This window comes from Mastigoproctus giganteus, chromosome 5 (genome assembly GCF_048544385.1).
Source record: "Mastigoproctus giganteus isolate SK-2022 chromosome 5, ASM4854438v1, whole genome shotgun sequence".
NCBI classification, from domain to species: Eukaryota; Metazoa; Arthropoda; class Arachnida; order Uropygi; family Thelyphonidae; genus Mastigoproctus; species Mastigoproctus giganteus.
In genome coordinates, this window is record NC_143579.1 from 102973510 (window position 1) to 102998172 (window position 24663).

The window sequence follows — 24663 nt, forward strand, 5'->3', positions numbered from 1 at the left end:
GCATTGGAACTGGAAATGTCTCAGGAGCATGCCAGGTAGAACTGCTCATTCCATCCAAGAATCACAGTTTTGAAAAGGGGATGAATGTGGATTCCCCTGTCTCTGTTAATAGTGTTATGCTTAGAAGAGCAAATCCGCAAACTCTCGAGCCATTTGCGGTCCCAAAATCTATGTGAATGGTCGACAATAACAGCTTCCCGGGAGAGATTTGGTGGTTCTTCTCCCAAAAATGCTCGACCACAGCCGATTTCCCATAATCCGCATTACTATTTTCCCCCATACCATCGTTGAAACAGCATTTTGGTTCACCAGCATAACACATCCCACAATCCGGGCATTTAATCTCATATATGACCCCACTTGTGCCTTCCATAGGTATGGAATCCTTAACCTTTGACACAACTGTGTGCAACCTTCACCCTGGCAGTTGTACACGGTGTGTCTGTGTGCAACTTTTTCTATCCTCGGAGGCACTACAGTGGGACCTAACTCTATCCAATAAGGCACTAACAACACTGTTCTTATGATGGTTAGCTTGTGCCGTATTATAATGTATGTATTGGCCCTAGCAAATGGGTTTTCTATACACACTAGTTTTCACTCTGGGGCAATCCCTATGAATCAACACATCAAGGAAAGGGAGGGTACCATCCACTTCCACCTCTGAGGTAAATTGAATAAAAGGGGAAAAACTATTGAGAAAACTAGCACTTCATCATCATCCTCCCCCCTCGTATAATGGCAAATGTATCATCAACGTATTGTTTCCATGCTCGCATGGGGGGGAACAGACCCCACAAAAAACCTGGACTCACGCTCCTCCATAGCTAAAATTCCTATAACAGCACTAATCAGGGAGCCTATCGCTGCGCCGTGAACCTGCTTATACATTGTGGTTTGAAATACCATGGCGGTACTAAAGAGGCACAGCTCCACCCCGCTACAAATATTCTCCATGCCCAAGGGAGTCCTGCCCCCTTAGGGTGTCATCCCTCTCTAATGCCATACATATGCACCTCACCCCATGGTCGATGAGAATGCATGTAAATAAAGATACCACATTGATGTTTGGTTTATAAATGCTCAGGTCATTGAAGAGGGTGAGATCATGGTGTCATTCTTAAAAGTTTCTTCCCTTTTATTCAGTTTACCTCTGAGGTGGAAGTGGATGGCACCTTCCCTTTCCTTTATGTGTTGATTCATAGGAATGGTTGATTCAATAGAATAGTGTTGTTAGGGTCCTTATTGGATTGGCTTGGGTCCCATTATAGTGCCTTCGAGGATAGAAAAGAAGAGATTAAATGTGTCACAGCAAATCTCAGGAAATGTGGGTACCTCCAGAGGATCTTGGACAAATATGTCTGGGAAGCGGGGCATGAATGTAGAGAGCCATTCGCACCCATTGCCACCGCATACATTCCCTACTATCCGGGATTAACCAAGTGAATTGCTCGAGTATTATGCAATTGCCAGATGCACTGTGTGCAACTGCGGGGTAAAGGTTGCACACAATTGTGTCAAAGGTTAAGGATCCCATACCTATGGAAGGTACAAGCGGGGGTCATATACAAGATTAAATACACGGATTGTGGGGAGTGTTATGTTGGTGAAACAAAATGCTGTTTCAAAGATCATATGGGGAAACATAGTAATGTGATAAAAATTGCAGATTATGGGAAATTAGCTGTGGCTAAGCATTTCTGGGAGAAGAAACACCAAATCTCTCCCAGCGAAGCTATTATTGTCAACCGTTCGAATAGATTTTGGAACTGCGAACAGCTCAAGAGTTTGCGGATTTGCTCTTCTGAGTGTAATACTATTAATAGAGACGGGAATCTGCGTTCATCCCTTCTTTGAAACTGTGATTCTTGGATGGGATGAGCGGTTCTGCCTGGCACGCTCCTGAGCCATTTCCGGTTCCAATGCACGTATGGAGGATTCTGTGTACCACGATCCTGCAGATATTTAAGGATATAGCATGTTAGGTATTACTGTTGATAAAGTAGGCAGGTGGCTTTGAAAGCTAAGGTAGTTTTTATCACTTTTATTCCGTGATTTATATCTCATTTTATTCTATTGTGCATTTTGTATTTTATTTTATCACCAGTTTAATTTTAATCCGGTTTTCACTATACCATTTTTATTTTAATAAAGTATATCAGTTTTAAGGTTGGTGTAATTGTATGCTCAAAATTAGATTATGGGTCTTGGGTATGTGCATCTGCAAGAAATAGCACACTTTGCTGGCTTGATCCCATTCACCATCAGGCCATTTGTATTGCTACTGGTGCAGTCAGAACATCATTTGTCCAAAGTCTATATGTTGAGGCAAATGAACCATCCTTGTTGCTTTGGTGAAACCAGTTGTCTCTACAGTATGCCTTTAAACCGAACTCTCTGCCAGATCACCCCACATGGACATCAGTCTTTGAGCCATGATGGGAAAATCTTTATACTGCCCGTCTGACTGCTAATTGCTCATTTAGCATTCTTGTTCAAGAGCTACTCTGAGCTTAATAATATGGTAGACAAGGTTTCTCGATTGCCGAAACAGTCACTTCCATCCTGGCACGCTCAAATACCAGCATGTGACTTTTTGCTCAAGAATGCGACAAAATCTAATACCTAGCCTTCATTCTACTTTCAGCTCTATTCACAACACCAATCAGAACATTCCAACTTCTTGCCAGTTTACACAGATGGCTCAAAGTCGGAATTGTGTGAGGGATCTGCTGCTGTTTTTCAAGATAATACTTATCTGAGCAGTATCTTACACCCTTGAATGCAGCAAATACATTCAGAGCTGCATGCTATTGAGCTAGCTCTAGTTCACATAAGAAATCGCCAATACCAATCGTGTATTATATATGCCGATACACTTAATGCACTACAGACCTTACAAGCAATGATGCACACAATTCATCCAACCCTGTCCTAGATTCAGCAGATGGTATACACTCTCTATGAAGGTGGATTTGTTATCCGCTTCTTCTGGAACCCCAGCCACATCAAGATTAGAAGAAACAATTTGGCTGACACTGCAGCCACACCAGTAGCCAGCCCTGATGAATAAGCTTGACCTGTCAGTCTCCTATACAGACTACAGGCAAGTATTCTTTAGTAAGTTACATTCTCGGTGGCAAGATTTGTGGCATCCCCAGGTTACAAACAAGCTTTATCGGATTAAGCCTATGATCCATCTTTGGCAGTGTTTGCAAAGAGGAAGTTGTTCTTGCTCAGCTCTGCATAGGACACAGTCATCTGACACACTCCTTTCTGCTGAGTGCTGATGACCTCCTATGTGCTAGCAATGCAACACCATTTTATCTGTTCAACATATTTTTTATCCAATTGTACCAGTTTTAGAAATGCTCATTTTACCTCTTTTACCCATCTGACTGAGCCTTATACACTCAGTCAGATTTTAAATGACAATGGCAATGTGTCAGCAGTTTTTAAATTTTTAAAAGCAATTAATATACACCGAGTGATCACTGAATTATGACCACCCCCTATGAAAACTGGTGCCTCCGTAGCCAAGTGGGCAGGAGCAGCAGTGCGTAGCACACACTTCTTGATTAGACCGGGGTTCAAGCCCGTAACCACCAAATACAGAAGATGCGGAAAGGTCAGGGAATGACCACCACATATCCCCGGAGCAATATATCCTTAGTTGCTAATGCTCCTAAAAACCAAATAACAACAACAACCTATGAAAACTGAATGCGACCTGTTGACTGTGAGGTACGAGAGTGCGCAGTTAGTCGACCTGTGTAGCATAGATAAGGTGTCAGTGATTCAGTAGGTAGTAAAATTCCAAGCATGATGGGTAAAAGGAAGGATTTATTGGACTTTGATAAAGGACAGATTGTGGGAGCTCAATGAGCTGGTGCCTCGATTTCCCAAATGGCTGAACTAGTGGGGTGTTCAAGAGCCAACGTTGTTAAAGTGTACCAGGACCGGCATCAAAATGGTCAAATAACGGCCCGACGGCAAAACTGCAAAGGTCAGCCAAGGGTTGATGTTAGAGGTGAGCGCTGGGTCCGATGACTCATACAGGTGAACAGGTGCAGCGCACTGTTGAAGAGTTGACTACCCAATATAACCCAGAACAATATCTGGCATGACCATGCGTCATGCGCTCGCACGTATGGACTATACCAGCAGACAACGACCCCTACGGCATCCTCTCCTAACCAAGGATCATCGGTGTAAAAGACTCGCCTGGTGCAAAGAGCATGTAAATTGGATGTTAGAAGACTGGAAGAAGGTGTGCTAGTCGGATGAGTCACTTTATTTACTTCACATCGTGGATGGCTGTGTACAGATTTGGCATCAACAACGTGAGGCTCTTCATCCATCGTGCATGGTATCAAAAGTTCAGGCCAGTGGAGGCGGTTGTATGGTGTGGGGCATGTTTCATTGGTAGGAACTTGGACTCCTGGTGCATGTGGAGCAACTTATCAGTGGTCTCCGCTATTGTCATCTTCTTGCTGACTGTGTACACCCCACTATGTTACACTTTTCCCTGAATGGCGATGGTGTCTTCCAATGCTCCGAGCCATGGGTACTTGTAGAAATGGTTTGAGGAACACAGTTCTGACTTCCAGCATATCGATTGGCCTCAGAACTCCCCCGATATCAATCCCATAGAGCACTTGTGGGACACTATGGAAAGGCATATCAGGGGTCTGGATACACCAATCACCTTCATATCTGCATTGCTGACCGCATTACACACAGCTTGGTTGGCCATACCTCCCGAACACTTCCGACATCTTGTTGAATCAATGCCACATCGGATAGCTTCTGTACTGAGGGCAAAAGGAGGACCTACGAAGTATCAGGTAGGTGGTCATAATTCAGTGCTCACTCTGTATATAAAATGATATGAAATATCCAACACATTTTTACTCCTTACTGATTTTAGTTTTTGATATATATATATACATGAACTTTTGATGAGATAACCTTTTTAAAGATTAACAAACTCCTCGCCTCGCTTTTTGAATTTTAACTTTGTAATGGCGCAGCATAACCTTGTTGTTTTTGCACCATAAAAAATCAAATCTTTTTAAAGGTTAACAAACTCCTCGCCTCGATTTTTTTGAATTTTAACTTTGTAATGGTGCAGTATAACCTTGTTGTTTTTGCACCACCATAAAAAATCAAATCAAAACATATAGGCATCACGGGTGCAAGTTTAGGCAAATTCAGAGAGAGAGAGAGAGAGAGAGAGAGAGAATGGTCTGTTTCCCTGGAGATTGTGCCATGGAAAGTGCTGTTCAAGAAGCTGCAGAATTCCTTAGTGGTCTCTGGGTAGTGCTATCTTGCTGGAACTTCTGTGCCATGGAAAGATAGATTTCTAGCACAAAAAAACCTCTGCAGATCTTGAACAAAGGGCAAGACAGTCAGCTAAGTATCTTTCTTGGTTCACAGTAACACTCCTTCCCTGCTCATCTTCCCAAAATAAGATTCTGTGAGATCTTTGCCTGAAACAGCAACCAAGTAACCATCCAGCACATCAGATGGTTACTCTGTTGCTGTGTAGAGAACACATGACACATTTAGCTGGTCATTCAAATCTGAGAAACTGTATTATTTGCTTGTTCACATAGCCATCCAGTGTAAAGTGGCACTCATTAGCAAACCAAACAATTCACAGAAATCATTTATTTTCATGCACATTTCAAGGATTGCAGGCAGAGCACAATTGTCTTTGCACTGTGCTTACAGATCTTGAACAAAGGGCCAAATCCTGTACTTGCAGCTTTAACTCACTTGCAGATAAGAAAAATTATTCTTACAGATTAATTATTCTTTGAAGAGACCACATTTTTTCATACTGAGTTATTTTGCTACACACCACTGGCTTTTCCTGGGTGACCATATGATTTTATCAAACATTGCCCCCGTATTCATGTTATCTGTGGGGAGGTCCACATTTTTTACAATTTTTTCTTTTTATGCTGATGCAATACTGTTCATTTGGTTAGTTAACCTTAATTGAACTCTAATTGGAAATGTTTATGAACAGTTTTTCATACTGGATCCACTTTCTGAGCCTACTGCAAGCAGGTGGATTTCTTGCGTTTAATGGAAATAATGCTCAACAATATAAAAGCCTTTCTCAAACAATGAGAGCCATCACTGGTAAACAAACTTTTCTCATCTATAACCAAAGTCAAACTAATGCAAAATGTCCAATGTCTTGGCACAAACAAACAGCTAATGCAGGGTTGCTAAACTTTGGCATACTTTATTCTGGATCATATTATACAATACAACTTTGAAGGTGCAAACCTCACAGGTTTGCGTAGATCTCCAAAGATCTTTGGCCATGATCTTCAAAGAAAAGTTTTGATAATGTATAATAGAGTCAGTGAAAGCATAGTAGCAGAAAGCCATTTTCACTAAAAGAACTGTACTTGGTGCATTATGGCCTAAGTTTTTGATGCTCCATAAAAAATCAGCTGAAAGAACACTTGATTTAAAAGTGTGATTCTATTATGGATGCATTTTATCAAAATTTCAAAAATGGTGTGAGAGTTCTGTACATACCGGCCATTTAAGATTTCTTGAGTGAAATTGATTTTTGATAATTGAATTAAGGAAAATTAACCATAATGGTTATTTTGAGGTAAAAATATTTACCTCAAAATTTAATCACTTATAGTTATGAAGTTGCAATATACCATATAAAGCAGGTGCAATTGCTAAAAATAAGTTAAAAATTAACATAATATGATATCATATATAATATATCATGTATATTAATGTGATACAATTGTAAATAATTGTATGGTGATTTGCAGTTGTACATTTGCAAATCACCAGTATACAGAGGTGAAAAATCATATACCTCTTGTCATACTTGGGCTTTTCAGATATGGGAGGAGAGTTCTTTTTGATATTATGAATTTTGTGAAATTTGATCATTTAGAAGTACTGATTCTGCATTTTAAGTACAGTCAGTTCTGCTATAACGCAGTACGTGTTCCAAAAAATCTATGCGTAATGATATTTTGTGCAATAAAAACAACAGGGCTTATTGGAAAAATAAAGATGGGGCGGGGAACACTCAAAAAAAAAAAAAAAAAAAATTAGTCTGGTAAGTAAAACACTACCAGACTGAAAAAGTTTCAGACCCAATAAAATTGTTAACACCGATTTAAAAATCTTAAATTTCTAATAAATAAATAAATATTACAGTAAATAAAGCTTAAAAAATAGGAATGAAGAGAAGATTCTGAAAATTTATTCATGTTTTTTATATGATTGAAGATTTCATGGAAAGGGAAACACATTTCACCATAATAAAATAAAAAACCCACACAATTCTAGCATCGGTATTATTGCAAATGCAATAATAAGTATTAGTAATGGTGCAAGGAAGCCTATGGCTTAAGCCCACACAATTCTAGCATCGGTATTATTGCAAATGCAATAATAAGTATTAGTAATGGTGCAAGGAAGCCTATGGCTTATGCTGCACCAGCCAAAAAATAAATAAAATAAAATAATAATAAGAAGAAGAAAATTAAAATATAATAATTAATAAGAGAAAAGGAAATAGACAACCTACGTGTTTCCCTTCTCCTGCAAGTAATTATCCAGCTGACCTTTGAATTTTCCCAAACTGTCAGCTTCGACCATCCTTGTAGATAACTTATTCCAGTAATTTATAAGTCACTGGCTAAAATCAACTTCTTGCAATCCAGTCTATACGTCTCCCCCAATAACTTTAAATATGTCCCCTAGTTCTAGAATAATTTATAACCGTGAAAATTTTGTCCACATTCATTTTACTTATTCCTCTCGAAGCCTTAAACACTTCGATCAAGTCTCTTCTAAGGTGCCTAGTTTCCAAGCTCTGCAACCCACATATTCAAATTCTTATCTCATATGGATACTTTTTTGCCGATCTCAACAAGTGAGTTACCCATCTTTGAATCTTTTCAAGAAGCACAGTGTCTTTCTTTAGGTGCAGTCTCCTTACTTGAACACAGTATTCCAAGTCTAACAATAGCCTTATATAATGGGATTATGACATCCTTATCTCTACTAGAAATTGTTCGATAAATCATCGATAGGACACCATGGGCCTTCCTTGCAACCAGTCTACAATACTTGGAGAACTTTGTTTGACAATATTGTAATACCCAAGTCCCTTTCCTCCACTACTGGATTTAGTTGAACTCCTCCAAGTGTATAAGTTATTTTGGGGTTACTGTTCCCCAGGAACAATACCTTATACTTTGCTGGATTAAAGCATAGCTGCCATTTTTCTGACCATCCTTGAAATCTATCTAGGCCACTCTGAAGAAGCTCTGCTTTGTGGTGATCATTAACTACTCTACCAATCTTTACATCATCTGCAAATTTAGAAATCATGCCCTTTATCCCTTCATCGATGTCATTTCTGAAAATTAATAAAATAACAACAGTGGTCCTAATACTGATCCTTGGGGAACCCACTTCTTACATCAACCCAATCTTAGGAATAACCATTTATCACAACTCTCTGCCTCCTGCCCTGAAGCCATCTAGCTATCCATCTAAGGATTTTCCCTGTTTCCATCTTGTAAAGTAACCACTCATGTGGGACTGAGTCATGCTTTGTTGAAATCCAAATAAAAAGTGTCAAAATTATTCCCCAAGTCCAGCTCTTGAGTGACCCTGTCAAAATAGCTAACCAGATTATACAAAACCATGCTGAGTATCCTTCAGAATTCCACTTCTATCTTAATGATCCTGAATTCCATTCTTGATCATTGACTACATGATTTTCCTGACTACCGAACTTAGACTAACTGGCCGCTAATTTTCCACTTCACTCTTAGAACTGCCCTTATCTATTGGAGATGCATTGGCACTTTTCCAATCCATATGATCACTCCCGAGTCAGTTGATGCTCTCATAATTAGCTTAATGGTTCAATGCACTCACTTGCCACCTCCCATAAGATTATAGGATATATGCCACCCCTGGGGCCTTACTGGCCTATGGGCTTGAAAGTTTTTTCTTTAAATAAATGTGAAATTTCAACATCATTAATTACATTTTTTTAAACTTCACTCCCATAATATCTCATTGACACAAAGAGTTTTTCTTCTGTAAATATTGATGCAAAATAACTGTTGAGTTCATCTGCCACCCCAACTAGGGTATCTGATACTATCCCACATTCATTACATAAGAGTCCAGTCTGGTTTGTTGTTTTTTCCCTTGCATTTATGTGAAGGATTCCTTACCCCCCCCCTCCCTCTTTGCCAGAAATTTCTCATAACCTGCCTTTGCCAGCCTAACCATTTTTATGGTACTATTATAGATTCATTTGTAAACGTTGTAGGCTTCAATACTTTTTATTGCTCTGTATCTTTTCCATGCCATCTTTTTCTACTCAAGTAATCTGACAACTTCCTTATTCATCCCACTTGGAATCTTATTCGTTGAGTATTTTTTTAATGGTATATAAGCATTCAAGGCTTCTGTGATTAATGTTTTAAATTAATCCTAATTTTAAATTAATTTAAAATTTTACCATAATTCATTTGTATTTGCTCTCTGTGAGGTATCTACCCTGTTAATAGAGGCCATGTAACATCGTAAGCTGTCGCAGTTTCCTTTCCTGAAATTATAACCCATCCCTTGCCTTTAACTACTGCTACCTCTTTCTTCATTGTCCACCGTAGAACTCCATGATCACTTCCTGCTATTGGTTCCTGTACTGTCAGCCCTATTATGTCATCTGATTCATGGGTGATGATAAGATTTAGAATATTCTTTTCCCTAGTACTTTCCCTGACATGTTGATACAAATAAAAATCATCTAGTTGATTTAAAAATTTTGTCCCCCATGTGGACTTTCCTTTCCATTTGCTCCAATCAATTAGAGGCAAATTAAAATCACCAATAATAAGATATTCATGCTTACTTGCCCATTCTATTTGCATGTAGAGGCTCTCATCATAATCTTCACAATCACATGGCTGGTAGATTACTCCCACTCTCATTATACCTTTGCTTCCAACTATCTCACACCATACAGATTCTATACTAGCATGCGAAACGTCTGAATCTGGAAAAGCTCTCGTCACATTCAGGCATGCTTTTAAGAAGAAGCAGCATGACCCCACCACCCCTTCTATCTTCCCTATCCTTTCTAAATACATTATACATACCGTACTTAAACTCATCATCCGCTATCTCAGGGTGGCACCTGTTATGTCAGTGTTACTTGTCGTAACTAGCAGTTCGAATTCAGTCATTTTATTGACAACACTTCTGACATTACTGTATAAACAATTAAGACTTAGTGTTCTTGTATAGTTAACTACCCTGACACGCCCCTTAAAGTTAATTAAGCTTGCTTCCCTGGCATTAGCTGTTCACTTATTTGAAATGTTTCTGCCCTCCGAACATCTTCCTATTATGTTTTGTTGCATAACAAACAAGAACTCTTGAGAGATGTGCAAGGGTTACTTTGACCAGTATTATCAGATAAACGCATATAAATATTACCCTTGTCCTTCCAAACTAGCAGTTTCCCTGAACCTTTGAGGTATCCTCAATAATACTGGCAAAAACTCTTGCACCACCTTTGTTTAAATGTATCCCATCTCTACAAATCAGATTCCTTCTACCTACAAGTGTGGGGCAAGCTGATAGAAATTTCCCCCCAAAAAACTTACAGCCTTCAAGTCTTGAGTTAATCCACAAGGCTTTCAGCATATAATTCCTCCTTTCGTGCCTAGGCAGAATTGCAGACATATAGACATTTCTTCAGCATGGTCCTATATTTGTCTAACAAATCCTCAGATCGTGTATGCTTAATGTCATTAGTCCCCACATGAATAATAATACGGGAACTCCCCGACTTACATAAAGGTTGCGTTCCGCAGAACGCTGCGTAAGTCGAAATTCCCCCATACTTGTGCAGCACTTGCAACTGTGCTCACTGAATTGATTGAATCAAAAAAGAAATGTTTGACGAACATGTAAATAGAATTATTTATTGTATTTATTCAAATTTTTATCTCACGCGCAGAAAAAATTACAAAAGCGTGCAATTTAAAAAAAAATTAAAATTATAAAATTACAAAAAAAAAAAAAAAAAACAGAGCCAGGCATAACACATTAAGTTTTACCTCTCGAGCATCGTTGCCAGAATCAATGTCTTCAGCTGATAAGTACACGACTGCGGAGGTTGAAGGCTGTGGAGATTTAGAAGGGGTTGGCCGCTCAACCTTAAGAAAGAACAGATTAATGGATGACTGGACAGTGACTTTTTTTTCTTCTTTTCATCGCAAATTTCTTTGTAGCAAGCAAGCATATCATTTACCCCTCTGTTAACTATTAAGAATCGTTTGCTGTCAGGATCCATCTTCTCAAACCTCGCCATTGCCGATGCAATTTCACGAAATGCCATTGCCATCTCTCTGGTGATGAAGCATCTCGGCTCCTCATTTGGGCCATCTTGAGCTACGTCAGCATTTTCTTCTTTCACTATCGCTGCCTGCAAGTCAATAAGTTCTTCATTATATAATTCCTTCTCTTCTTCCTCTATTAACTCCTCCACATCTTTGGCATCAACCTCCAATTGAAATAGCTCTGCAACCTTTATAATCTTATCTGCAAATTCTCGCCATTTAAACAACTTTTAGTGTGATAAATATTGTAAGATTTCCAAAAGTCTCTTAACGTAAAATTTTTCTCATCGTCTACTGTAAACAACTCCTGAGCAAATGTTGTGCGTAAATAGTATGCTTTTAAATTCGAAATAACACCCTGGTCCATAGGTCGGATGAGTGAAGTCGTGTTTGGTGGTAGAAATATGACTCTCATGTTCAAATTGAACTCATCTAGATGCTTGTTGTTTGTTTGTTTGTTATTTGGTTTTTAGGAGCATAAGCAACTAAGGCCATATTGCTCCGGGAATATGTGGTGGTCATTCCCTGACCTTTCCGCATCCTCCGTATTTGGTGGTCACGGGCTCGAACCCCGGTCTAATCAAGAAGTGTGCTACGCACTGCTGCTCCTGCCCACCTGGCTATGGAGGAGCCCATCTAGATGCGTAGGATGTCCAGGAGCATTATCTAATAGAAGCAAAATCTTGAAAGGAATGTCATTGGCTTTACAATATTTTTCAACCTCTGGAATGAAGCAGCGTTTAAAGCAATCATCAAAGAGAGATATTGTTATCCATGCTCTTTGGTTTGATTGGAAATGCACGGGTAGGGTGGCTTTATTGATGCCCTTAATGCACGAGGATTTTCAGAATGGTACACAGTAATCTCCCGCCGCATTAGCTCCAAGCAAGAGTGTGTCCCCATCTTTTGACACCTTGAAACCTGGCATTGTCTTTTCCTCTTTGACAATGTATGTTCGATCCGGCATTTTTTCCCAATATAGAGCAGTCTCGTCAATGTTAAAAAATTTCTGCATTGAATAGCTGACTTCATCCATAATTTTTTCAACACATCACAAAGTTTCTCTGCAGCTGCAGAATCAGCACTGACAACTTGCCGCATATTTTAACGTTGTGTAAACCAGTGCAATGCTTGAACCTATTAAACCACCCGTTGCTTGTCATGAACTTGGGTTAGGGTTCGCCATACTTTATTCTTAATATCTTTATAAATACTTGTTGCTTTTGCTTGAATGGTCATTAGACTCAGGGGCACTCGCTTCTGAATCAGATTTTCCATCCACATTATTAACAGCTGTTCCATCTTCGATATAGCACCTGAATGCTGTTTTGGGATCATCATTGTTCATCTTAAGTGTGTTGATCCTTTGACGTGTTCTTTTATATGTGCACTGTCCTTTAAAATAGTATTCACTGTTGAAGCAGCGAGACCTAATTCCCTTGCAATAGATGACAAATTTTGTCCTGCTTCATACTTCTTAATCATTTTCATCTTCATTTCTGAATCAATTTTGTTTCATTTCCTGGTGCTACCATCACTTGCACTTTTCGATGGTCACTTTCCCTTCATCATTGTAATACATAAATAGGAATGAAGAGAAGAATTTGTTTTTTATGACTGAAGATTTCAGTGAAGGGGAACACATTTCACCATAATAGCGTAAAAACTCACACAATTGCAGTTATTGGTATTATCGCAAATGCAATAAGATTGAGTTTACTATCTGTTTATAAATAGATGCACTAACCGGAAAGTGCAAATTGTGTTTTTTTTGGTCGTGACCTCCAGAAACGTCCTTTAGAAATATATCACCAAGGCATTCAAAATTGATTCTTATAATGGAACATATGATAACGGTGAAAGTGTAGTGCAATTTCCATTATAAAATTGACCTTTTGGAGAGACAAATTGCTTAGTTATATAGAGAAATTTTCAACTTCCAAGGACTTGGAACGAATTACAAAAAAAAAAAAAAAAAAACTTTTTTTTTTTTTTTTGTAATTCGTACAAAATATGTTTACATGATTTTTTTTTAAATTTGCACCAGCCGGCAAAAACTTACGTAAAGTCGAATTTACGTAAGTCAGGGAGTTCCTGTATTCTCTTTATCTGACAGTCTGTTAGTGACATCATTAATAGTTGCTCCTGGCAGATATACCCTGGTCTATCTATCCTTATTACAAAAAATATTTCCCGTTTTCCTGACAATGGAGTCTCCTAATAAAACTAAGTCCTTTTGAACCAGAGTAGTTTGCACTTGGTTATTCTGTTCTAGTGCCCAAATCAGGAGTGCATCGCTTGGTAGGTTACTAGAGTTCCTGATGAGCTCCCAGTTATATCAGTCTCAAGGGCAAGCACCCATTTTTTCAGTGACTCAAATTGTTCTAGCAATAAGATTGAGTTTACTACCCTTTTATAATTAGATTGCACTAACAGAGAAGCCCAGTAAATCAGGAACTGCAAATTGTTTTTATTGTTTTATGGTAATGACCTCCAGAAATGTGCTCTGCTCACTCTATCACACCTCACAAAATTTCTGTTAGAACAGAAAACGTGAGTCGGCCTATAATATCACTCGTTACCTTGTGAATACAGCAAATGACAACAGTGTCTCCGACCAATACAACTACAGTAAATGGAAATATAGCTGTCACACATTTCATGTTTGATATTCTTTAAGCTTTGTAAACCTGTATGTGTTGCTGCACTATGTTCAGTTTGGTGCCAGGTTTTGCTTTCATCTGGTGTTACTCGCAGACAAAATTGTGCATGAGCCAACGTTAAAATCGCATTATATTCTCATTGTTCCCTAATATATCAGCTGTGTTATAGCAGAACTGGCTTTAGTTCAAAAGTCTATTGAGTCAGTTTGGTGTGACATCAATCACTGAGAAAACAAAAATAAAAGTAGAAGTGTGCTCTAAGCATAATGACTGTGATGAGTATACCAAACAGCTATACAGAGAAATAGAGTGGGCTATCAAATTAGAATGTCTTATGATGAGGAACTTTAACTTTCCAGATATTGACTGAAAATTGTGGATTAGTTACTCACACATTAGCATGACTTTTGTGAATTTATTGAAAGACTGTTAGAAAGGCAACAAGGAGAAGCAATACTCTTGATCTCATTAACATCAGCAATTCTTCTTGCATTAAGAATCTGCTAGTAAAATACCCACTGGATAGCAGTGATTGCAGTGTCCTAATGTGGGATTTACTTAAAGACATAACTACTGGTAAAGGGAAAGGTTTCTGCTTTTGTAAGGGTGACTACAGTGTCTCAGATAGTTTTTAAATTCTATACAGTGAAACCATTTGATAATGTTACCAACAGCAAATTCCAAATGGGAAGCATTCAGGGAAGTAATCATAGAAGGCCACTAGGCTTTTCATACCAACTAAGAAATACTGTTCCGAACTAAATGTATGTCAGGTGAACTGATGAGACTTAGCATTAGTAGAGGCATTTGATGCAAGAAAGCAAGCTTATGCAGCATCAGCCAAAAAAAATAAATAAATAAATAAAATAAATAAATAAAAAATAACCACTTCCACTTCACCCCTCTGTTTGTTCGAAATACCTGTCCAGCTGAGCCTTAAACTTATTTAGGCTATCAACTTCCACGACAATGGATGGAAGTCTATTCCAACCAACCACCCGCTGGCTAAAGGCAAATTTCCTCACGTCTATCCTACATCTGTCTTTTCTCAATTTGAATTTATGCCCTCTCAGGTGATTATTCTGAGCAAGAAGAAGAATCCCATCAGCATTGAGCATGCTCAAACCATTCAAGGCTTTATACACCTCTATTAGATCACCTCGCCGGTGCCTAGTCTCCAGACACTGTAATTTGCAAAACTTAAGCCTTTCTTCGTAAGAGCACCCCCTTTGTTCCATTCACTAATCTTGTTGCCCTTCTCTGTACTTGTTCCAGCATCTCTACATCCTTCTTCATTTATGATTGTTCCTTTACCTACAAGAATACCGGACAATCCTAACCATACAGCCAACCCACTTGATCTTTTTCTCACAAACAACTCTTTTAAGTACACGGTCGAAGTGAGTGGTCCTTTAGGTACCTCATTTCACGACAGAGAAGGCAAGATTGGAATGGTCTCACCTGTTACTATACAATTGTACATCTCTATATGGTAGCCCTCCTGTGACAAACCTTTGTATATGATAATTTTGTATTTTTATGTAGCAATCAACATTTCTTATAGTTATAAGGATTCCTTTCTAAAGAAAGGAATCCTTAATCTCTGATGCCATCCTGGAATGTGCCAAGCCCCTATGTCCACCTGCCCGACGTCGAACGCAACCATGGATATCAGACGAGTGCCTCGACCTCGTGGACAAACGGAAACAGGCAAAGGTGGTCGACTTTGAACGGTACCGGCAGCTAAACCGAGAAGTCCGACAAAGAATGACAGCAGAAAGAGAAGCATACTGGAACCAAGTGGCAGACGATCTTGAAGTGGCGGCATCCAAGAACGAGTACCGCACTCTATACCGCACCCTCAGATGTCTGAGTGGAAAGACCAAATTGACTAGTGACAACATCAAGAATGCTGATGGGACCTTCGTGCGATCACCATCCGAACGCCTGCAACGGTGGAGTGAATTCTTCAAAGCTTTGTATAATCACGACCCACCTCAGGGACCGCCAGCAACAGCACTCTCGATCGACCCCCCTGAGGTCTCCATGGTCGATGTTGAGCCTACAGTAGAAGAAGTGAAAGCAGCCATACAATCCCTGAAGAATGGCAGGGCACCAGGAGTGGACCAAGTCACCACAGAAGCGATCAAAGCCGGGGGAGATGTACTGCTTCGCCGACTACACTCACTCCTCAAAACCATCTGGTGCACTGAACAAATTCCGCTAACATGGAGGAAAGCCATTATCGTACCGATCCACAAGAAAGGTGATAACCGGGACTGCAAGAACTACCGTGGCATCAGTCTCCTTTCCATCATCGGAAAGGTCTTTATGAAGATCATCCAGTCAAGACTGCAAAAACATCGCGAGCAAACCAGTCGAGAAGAACAGGCAGGATTTAGACCCGGGCGAGGATGCTGTGATCAAATCTTTGCCATTCGTCAGCTGATGGAGGAGAGGATCCGGTGTGGACAGCGAACAGTCATTGTTTTCATTGACTTTAAGTCTGCTTTCGACTGTGTCCACCGGCCTGCCTTATGGAAACTACTAGAGGTTGAACATGTACCTCGAAAAGTCATCACACTCCTCCAAACTGCATACAACGGTTTAACCAGCCAGGTGCGCATCCAGAACGATTTATCTGAGGAATTTACCATCCAAACTGGAGTCCGCCAAGGGGATGTAGCCTCCCCGTTGCTTTTCAACATCGTGGTCGACGCCATTATGAGGCAAGCATTCAGAAACAGACAGGGCATACAATATGACAAGGATCACTATGTGACTGACCTGATGTTTGCTGTTGATAGTGCTATCCTTGCCAGTAACGACGCTGAAGCCACGGACATCCTCTACGACATTGCCCGCATTGCCCGGCCATACGGTTTGAAGATCAATGCTGATAAGACAAAGGCCCTGACAACAGATGGGTCGCAAGCCACCATCTGTCTCGAAGGCGTCCAGATCGAGCAAGTGCAGGACTTTAAATACCTTGGGTCGCTGGTCCAGGAGAAGAAAGTTGCATCCACCATGGAAATCCACAGCAGAATTGGACAGGCGGCCACTGCGTTCGCCTCGCACAAATGGTGTCTGTGGAAGAGGACCAACATTTCCACAAAGACTAAAATCCGACTCTTCCGGACTTTGATCCTGCCCATTCTTCTTTACGGATCGGAAACATGGATTTGTCTCAAGTTAGATTTGAACAAACTTGAGGTATTCCAAATGCGATGCCTGCGGCAGATCTTGGGCATCTCTCTTCGCGACCGCATCACTAATGATACCATCCGTGCCAGATGCCAACAGCAACCAACCATTGCCGACCAAATCCAGAAGCGAAGGCTTAGATGGTTTGGCCACGTATGTAGAATGGGCACGAATAGAATACCATCCACACTCCTTTGGAGACAACGACCCACCCAATGGAGCATCCAACGGACCACGCCTAGGAAAACTTGGGCCAAGCAAGTGGAAAATGACTTGAAGAGCCGACATCTCGACCTTAACCAGGCTAGGACTGACGCCATGGATCGTAAGGTATGGAAGAACATCACAGAGCAAGTCCGAAACCCTGCGGCACCTACAGCAGCATACTGGTTGCGTGGCCAACCGCCTCCCCCAAGCTGCCAGCTAAGGACCGAAGAAGAGAAGAAGAAGAAAGAAAGGAATAACTGTAATTATCTTTAGCATTAAAATGTCAAAAGTCCACTTTGCAGAGCACAAAAACACCAATTTGTCAACACTACTACCATATAAATATCACCACTGTATAATTTTAAATATCACTTTTTCAGTTATTTCAATTAAAAGATAAAAGTTAACCGAAAACACCTCTATAACATAAATAAGGTAAGTTATTATAATGTATTAGTACAGTCAGTCCTCGTATAGCACGATAGTTGTGTTCCTAGAAACCCTTGCGCAATGCAAAATTGTGCAATATAAACTATGTGCAATATTGAACACACATTTGTAACCAAAACATTACCAAACACAATAAATAATGGTAATAAAATACTTTCGTATTTTATTACGTAATAAAATATTGCTAATGCTTTTGCTTCTATCATAAGCAAACTTGTTTTTTGTTTGATTTTCTATCCAAACATATGACAGCTGTTCCACCTCTTCCAATTCCTTGTCTTAATCTAATGGATTTTAATTACACTTTGAGTTGTTCCTGCTATGAAAGTTGTTTTTATTTTCTCTGCGTTCTTTCTAATTCTCGGCGTTGCCTCATTTAGGCCTGTAGCACGTGCACTATCACATGGTCTTTCATTTCACTCAAAGTGTTTCACAATTTCATATTTTTCTCTATCGACAGAGGTGGACTGGCCATAAGCCTTACCGGGGAAACCCCAGTGGGCCAGAGGCCGGTGTGATTTTGGCCATAAACCATAGTTTGAGGCCACTATAAATTTTCCCGGGTAAGAATTTTTGACCCAGTCCTCCTGTTTATCGATATTGCTTTTCTTTTTCTCTCCGAATCTGCAGTGTATTCACCAGAACGCTTTCTTTTCACACCTTTTAAGCATTTTACTCATTTTTAGGGAATAAAGCGCAATTACAAAACGAGGAGGCACGCTTGATACACATAAACAAAGCTGCGTGCGTGTAGCAACTGAATAAACAACACCATAAAGGCAGAGATACATTATTAACACCACATTTTACTCAAGCACATTTCTAGGGGTTATTACCATAAAACAATAAAAACAATTTCCAGTTGCGTTTCTGCTAGTGGAATCTGTTATAAACTGGTAGTAAACTCGATCTAATTGCATTTGCGATTATACCGATCTGGAATTGTGTTGGTTTTTACGTTATTATGGTGAAATGTGTTTCCCCTTCACTGTTATAAGAAACATAAATACATTTTCAGAATCTTCTCTGCATTCCTATCATGTTGTGTTCGGTTTGCGTGATTCTGCGTTCGACTGCGATTTCTTGTAAACACAAAGGTGAATCGTGCATAAGCGAATTCGGTTCGTGTTATATAAGATATCGTTCCTCTGTTTATAAATCGTGTATGATCGAATTCGTGTAGTGTAAACACGTGTTATACGAGGACTGACTGTATTGTCAATTCATTTGTATCACTTCTATGATGCTTCTATTTGCATAGAAGCATCATAGTATAATACTATGATGCTTCTATGCTAGTCTATTGCTACTTTTCATCTCCTCTTCTACTTTGTTTCCACAACCATCCATTTTCATGATCTACTTGAACACTAGATCACTTCACTGTCCATACATACTTCATGCATGAGCTATTTTAAATCAACATTATGCAGAGCAGTTATATACATATATATATACTGTATATACTAAAGAAGCACTGGCATAAGTTAGGTAGGATAACTAGGGAGGGTTTTGGTCCCTATATGCTGCAGGTTGCCATTTACCCAGGTTTTATGGATTTCCGAAGATACACAAAGTGGGTATCCCTCTTAGACCAATCGTATCATTCATAGGTAGTCCTACCTATGCTTTATCAGGATATCTTGCCAGACTAATTGCACCTATAGTGGGATGTTCTAGTTTTGTCATTAAAGACAGTAAGGACTTTGTAGGTTTTATAAAAGAACAGTCTATAAGTGAAAATGAGATTATGATTTCTTTTGATATTATTTCCCTGTTCACATGTATTTCTATTAGGTTTGGAGTTCAATGTGTTAGAAGGGCTTTGGAAAAGGATGTGGCTTTAAATACCAGGCCTTTGTTAAGTATTAATGATATTTGTGAAGGTGTAGAGTTATGCCTGTCCAGTACCACCATGGTCTTTCAAGACGTTATGTATAGGCAGGTTCATGGCACGGCCATGGGTTCCCCCATTAGCGCTATTGTGGCTAATTTAGCCACGGAAGAATTGGAAGTTAGGATCTTTGATGGTTTGGAAATTTTCCATACATAAATGGAAAAGATACGTGGATGATACTTTTACCATCATACAGAAGAGGATGGAAGATCAAATACTTAATGTGCTTAACAGCTCCTCCCCTTTCATCCCTCCCGTTTCTTGATGTGTTGGTGATCAGTGAAGGTTGCAGGCCTAAGACTAATGTTTTCAGGAAACCCATGTGCCGGGGACAATATACCCATTATAGCTCAGCACAAACCAGCCGACACAAGAACAGTGTAGTTAAGACCCTAATAGATAGGGTTGGGTCCCACTGCAGTACCCCCGGGGATGGATAAAGAGAGAGAAATTATTAGAGTCACAGCAGACCTCAAGAAATGTGGCTATCCCCAGAGGGTTTTGGATAAATTCATTAGAGGGGTAGAGTCCACGCGTAGAGTCGCCCGCCACTGTGATCACTGCATACATTCCTTACTATCCGGGCCTTACTGAACACATCGCACGTACAGTCCGTGGGTGCCAGATACGCTGTGTGCAGCTTCCGGGATGGAGGTTGTACACAGTGATATCACAAGTTAAAGACCCCATATCAAAAGAAGTTAGCAGTGGGGTGGTATATGAAATTAAGTGCCTGGATTGTGGGGTTTGTTATGTTGGTGAGATGGGGCGATGACTCAAAGAACGTCTGGGTGAGCACACGAGTGCTATAAGAATGGCAAATTATGCGAAGTTTGCTGTGGCAGAGCATTTTTGGGAGAAGCAGCACCAGATCTCCCATGAAGCTGCGGTCATCACTGACCGGTCTCATGGGTTCTGGGACCGTAAATGGCTTGAGAGCCTGTGCATCGGGGCGGCTAGCGGTAACACCATCAACAGGGATAGGGGTGTCCGTATGCATCCCCTCCTTGAAGTGTCGTTCTTGAACGAGATGATCGGTTTTTATTGGCACGCGCTCCCGAGCCATTTCCGGTTCCAGTATGCAGGTGGGAAATTCCAACCATATTCCTGTGGAACCATGTGATGAGTGCCATGAGCCTGCTATTTAAGGATGTTGTCGTACAACAGAAGCACACTGTTGAGAATGGAGTCTGTCATTTCCGAAAGCTACAGTTTTTAGCGCTTTTATTACTATTATATTTTATTATTATTTTAACTTCCATTTTAGTCATATTTTAACCGTCATTTCATATTTATTGTTTTTACCAGTTTTATTTAATTAATGTATTTTAGTTTGCAGTAAAACTTACAATTTCTGGTTGGTGTGAAGTATAATTTTTCAACATGAATTTTCCCAACCTCGTAGGCTTGTTTGGATACAGAGTAGGCAACTTGTTTGTGTACCCATGATGACTGACTATTAACATCTTTACCTGCAGTGGGCAGGGAGCACTGTTCCTGGTCGCTGGTTGACTGGAAGAGTCACCTGATGTGACAAATCAAGGTTCCAGCTCCATCATGCTGTGGACAGGTGTGTATTTGATAGTGAGCAGGATGGAACAGCTGCACCAGACTGCCTGGTTGGACAAAAACAGGCTGGCAATAGTGGTATCATGGTTTGGGGGATGTTTTCATAGACATCACTGGTCCCCTCATCTCCATTGAACATGTCCTCACTGCCAGATCCTGCCATTGCTGTGGACCAAGTTTTGCCTACATGGTGACCATCTATCCAGATAGCACTGGACTCTTTCAACAAAAGAAAATGCCCCATGTCACAAGGCCAGCATTGTGCAGGAATTGTTTGAGGAATATTTCAGCATTTTCTTTACTCCTCTGGCCACCAAATTCCTCTGACATCAATTCCATTAAGCATTTTTGAGATGTGGTGGAATTAAGCAATCCAAAAATTAAACACAAATGGAATGCAGGAATTTGCAATGAAGCACCAGTCCCTTGCTCTATTGCCAAAACTCTAGAATGTCTTTTGTCCAGCTGGCCCGAGGACACCTTCCACTGTCTCATAGAGTCAATGCCATGCCAGGTGCAAGCAGTTATCACAGCAAAAGGTAGTCTGTTTTTGTTTGTTTATCAGCTTTACAGCACAAAGGCAGCAAAGGCTATAATGCACGTAACTTTGGTAAAATGAAATATATAATTTTATCTGTATGAATACAACTCAAACAATGCAGTATAAACTGCATTGTAGAGTTATATACATTTTACATAAGTAAATATTTTTTCTACATATATGGTGTATCTGCTAGGAGGTGAGCAATACTGAGAGAGGCATTCGTCGTGGAGAATGAGGCAAATGTAATTTGTCGGTAACTACGGTATTTGGAGCAATCTATGAGTATATGCTGGACAGTAAACTGGGTGTTGCAGTTTTTTTTTTTGCTGTGGTGTATCAGTGGTCGTAAGCAGATAAAGTTGCGCTAGATGTGTGTGACATCTTATTTGGGCTAGTACAACATCGTGTCTTTTCTTGCATATACTGGATTTCCATGGTTTGAGATCTTTCTTTATACAAAGTAGCTTGTTACAACTTGATTTTGCAAGATGCATTGCCACTATTCAAGACATTGCTTCTTTATAATGAACTTGTACTCTGAGACTGGTGTCCTAGGTAAAAGGTGGCCCAGCACACTATTAGGTAGGTGGCCATTAATGCTCATGACTGGATATATATGTGCACAGATACATATACATACAGTGTTTCATAACATATGGATATAAGTTTAGAATTGAACTGAAACCTGAAAACAATGAAAAAAAAAAACAGTCCATATAAAATGTCTGATGCTTGTTAAAAATGTTAAAAAATAATAATAATAATAAAAAATAAGAATAAGCACATATGTACCTGGTATGAATAAACATATTACTAGATATATATCTATTTATTTTTATTTATTATTTCAATTATTTTTTTCCATTGAAAACTCCATAGTCACTTTTTAAAATTAATCTCGGTAATCATTCAGAATGGACACACGATGATGTAAACTGTTGCCATTATTTTCAGGTCTCGAGTCAATCCTAAAAGTACAGCCTGTATACCTTCATGTTATGAAACTGTGTGTGTGTGTGTGTGTGTGTGTGTGATATTAAGTGATATATATATATTGGTTTTTTTATTTATAGATTATTCCTGATCCCGAAGATAAATTGAAGTACTTCAGTAAGGTGAACAGCGAATAACAAGATTTGAGGGGGGGGGGGTTATGGCTAAATGGCTATGGATTTTAAAGCTACTTTCAGCACATTCCATTATATGAGGCTATTCCCCACATTTTTGAATTAAGAGATGAATTTTATGTTATCTTCCCAGGAACATTTGTATAAAAATGTTAACATTACTGTGTGTGTGTGTGCACACACAGGGTGTCCATAAACCTTCATTACAAAACAAACATTATTGTGTGAATAGGTTACATGATACAAATCTTAAAACCATGTCCGGGTAATAGAGGATATCTTCAATTTTTAATTAGAGGTTTTTGATGTGGGTACCTTTAGTTACTCTGCAAATGTTCCACCTATAATCCAATTCTTCATTTAGAACGACATGTCCCTGGCATAGGCAGAACATACACTGGTCTTTCACAGATCCTCAGAGTAAAATCTAAAGGAGTTGGTTCAGTATTATGGGACCACAAATTTGATCTTCTTCTTCCAATCTGCTTCCCAGAAAACACAGGCTTTTTCAGATATACGTGAAATTCAGTTCAGCCTCAGCTGAACAGAATTTCACGTATATCTGAAAAAGCACATGAACATAGTTTATGAATTTTCTGTACCATTGCAGAACTGTAGGTCCGTGTGGTGGCTTTTCTTAAACTGTGTTAAAAATTTACACGCAACAGTGGTGGCAAACTCCAGCTTGTTGAACCAAAGTATGCATCTCTGCTTTCTCTGGATTGGTTAATTCTACTGTGATTACAGTTTTTAAATTATGTTGTCATCCACTGCAGAGTGCACATTTTCAGGTTGATGAATAAAACCTGGATGATATATTCTATCTCCTGGAAGTGGTTTCAGGTTTGTATCTTATACTCTTTTCTCCCAGTTACATTTCTAAAAGAGGATTGTGGATATCTGATATTTTTATATTAGTCTTTATAGACTTTAGCTTTGTTTTACAAAGCTAAAGTTTATGAAGTCTACAAAGCTAAAATATATATTGGCTCTCTCAAATTCAAAACTTACGAGTTATATATATATTATTGTACAATATAAATAGGTGTTCAAATTACATTCTGAAATGTGTACTAAAACAGTAAAAAATAGTTTAAATTATTACTCTGTATTTACCCAGCTGAATTGTTTTATATTATGTTAAAAAAACTGCAATGAAATAACAGCTTATTAACCTCACAATTTGTAATTAAAGTGATGTAGAGAGATTTCATTATTTTTTGGAGCCTAATTTAATATTGGTAGGAAAATTTTTTTAACACCTTGTCAAAATAGCAAAAACTGGAATTTCCATAATTTTAATAATTATTCATCTTGTAATTTTGTTTGTCTAACTGAAAAAGTTACCTGTTGCTTTGATTGCTATTGAAAAAAATATATATATATTTAAATTTGAAGACTGTCTTTTCTGCTATAGTCCAGAAAAGAAAGTCTTGAATTTAAATGATTTTTCTTCAGATAACTCTTAATATCTTTGAGGACTTTGAATTACTTTAAATGTTAAGTGTATTCAAGTTATAACATTTCATATCTTAACAATGCATAATTGCAGTCTGTTGAAAAATTTGAA

The 24663-nt window shown here is 39.1% G+C and overlaps 1 protein-coding gene across 1 annotated transcript in view; it reads left to right on the forward strand.

The window, feature by feature from the left end:
- LOC150085598 (peroxiredoxin-4-like) overlaps nt 1–24001 on the forward strand; it is a 148904-nt gene extending 124903 nt beyond the window's left edge. The window contains exon 6 of the mRNA XM_090374132.1: nt 23040–24001. Coding sequence (XP_090230258.1) covers nt 23040–23096 — 57 coding nt within the window. The 3' untranslated portion in view covers nt 23097–24001. The remainder of the gene's footprint in view (nt 1–23039) is intronic.
- The last annotated feature ends 662 nt before the right edge of the window (nt 24002–24663 follow it).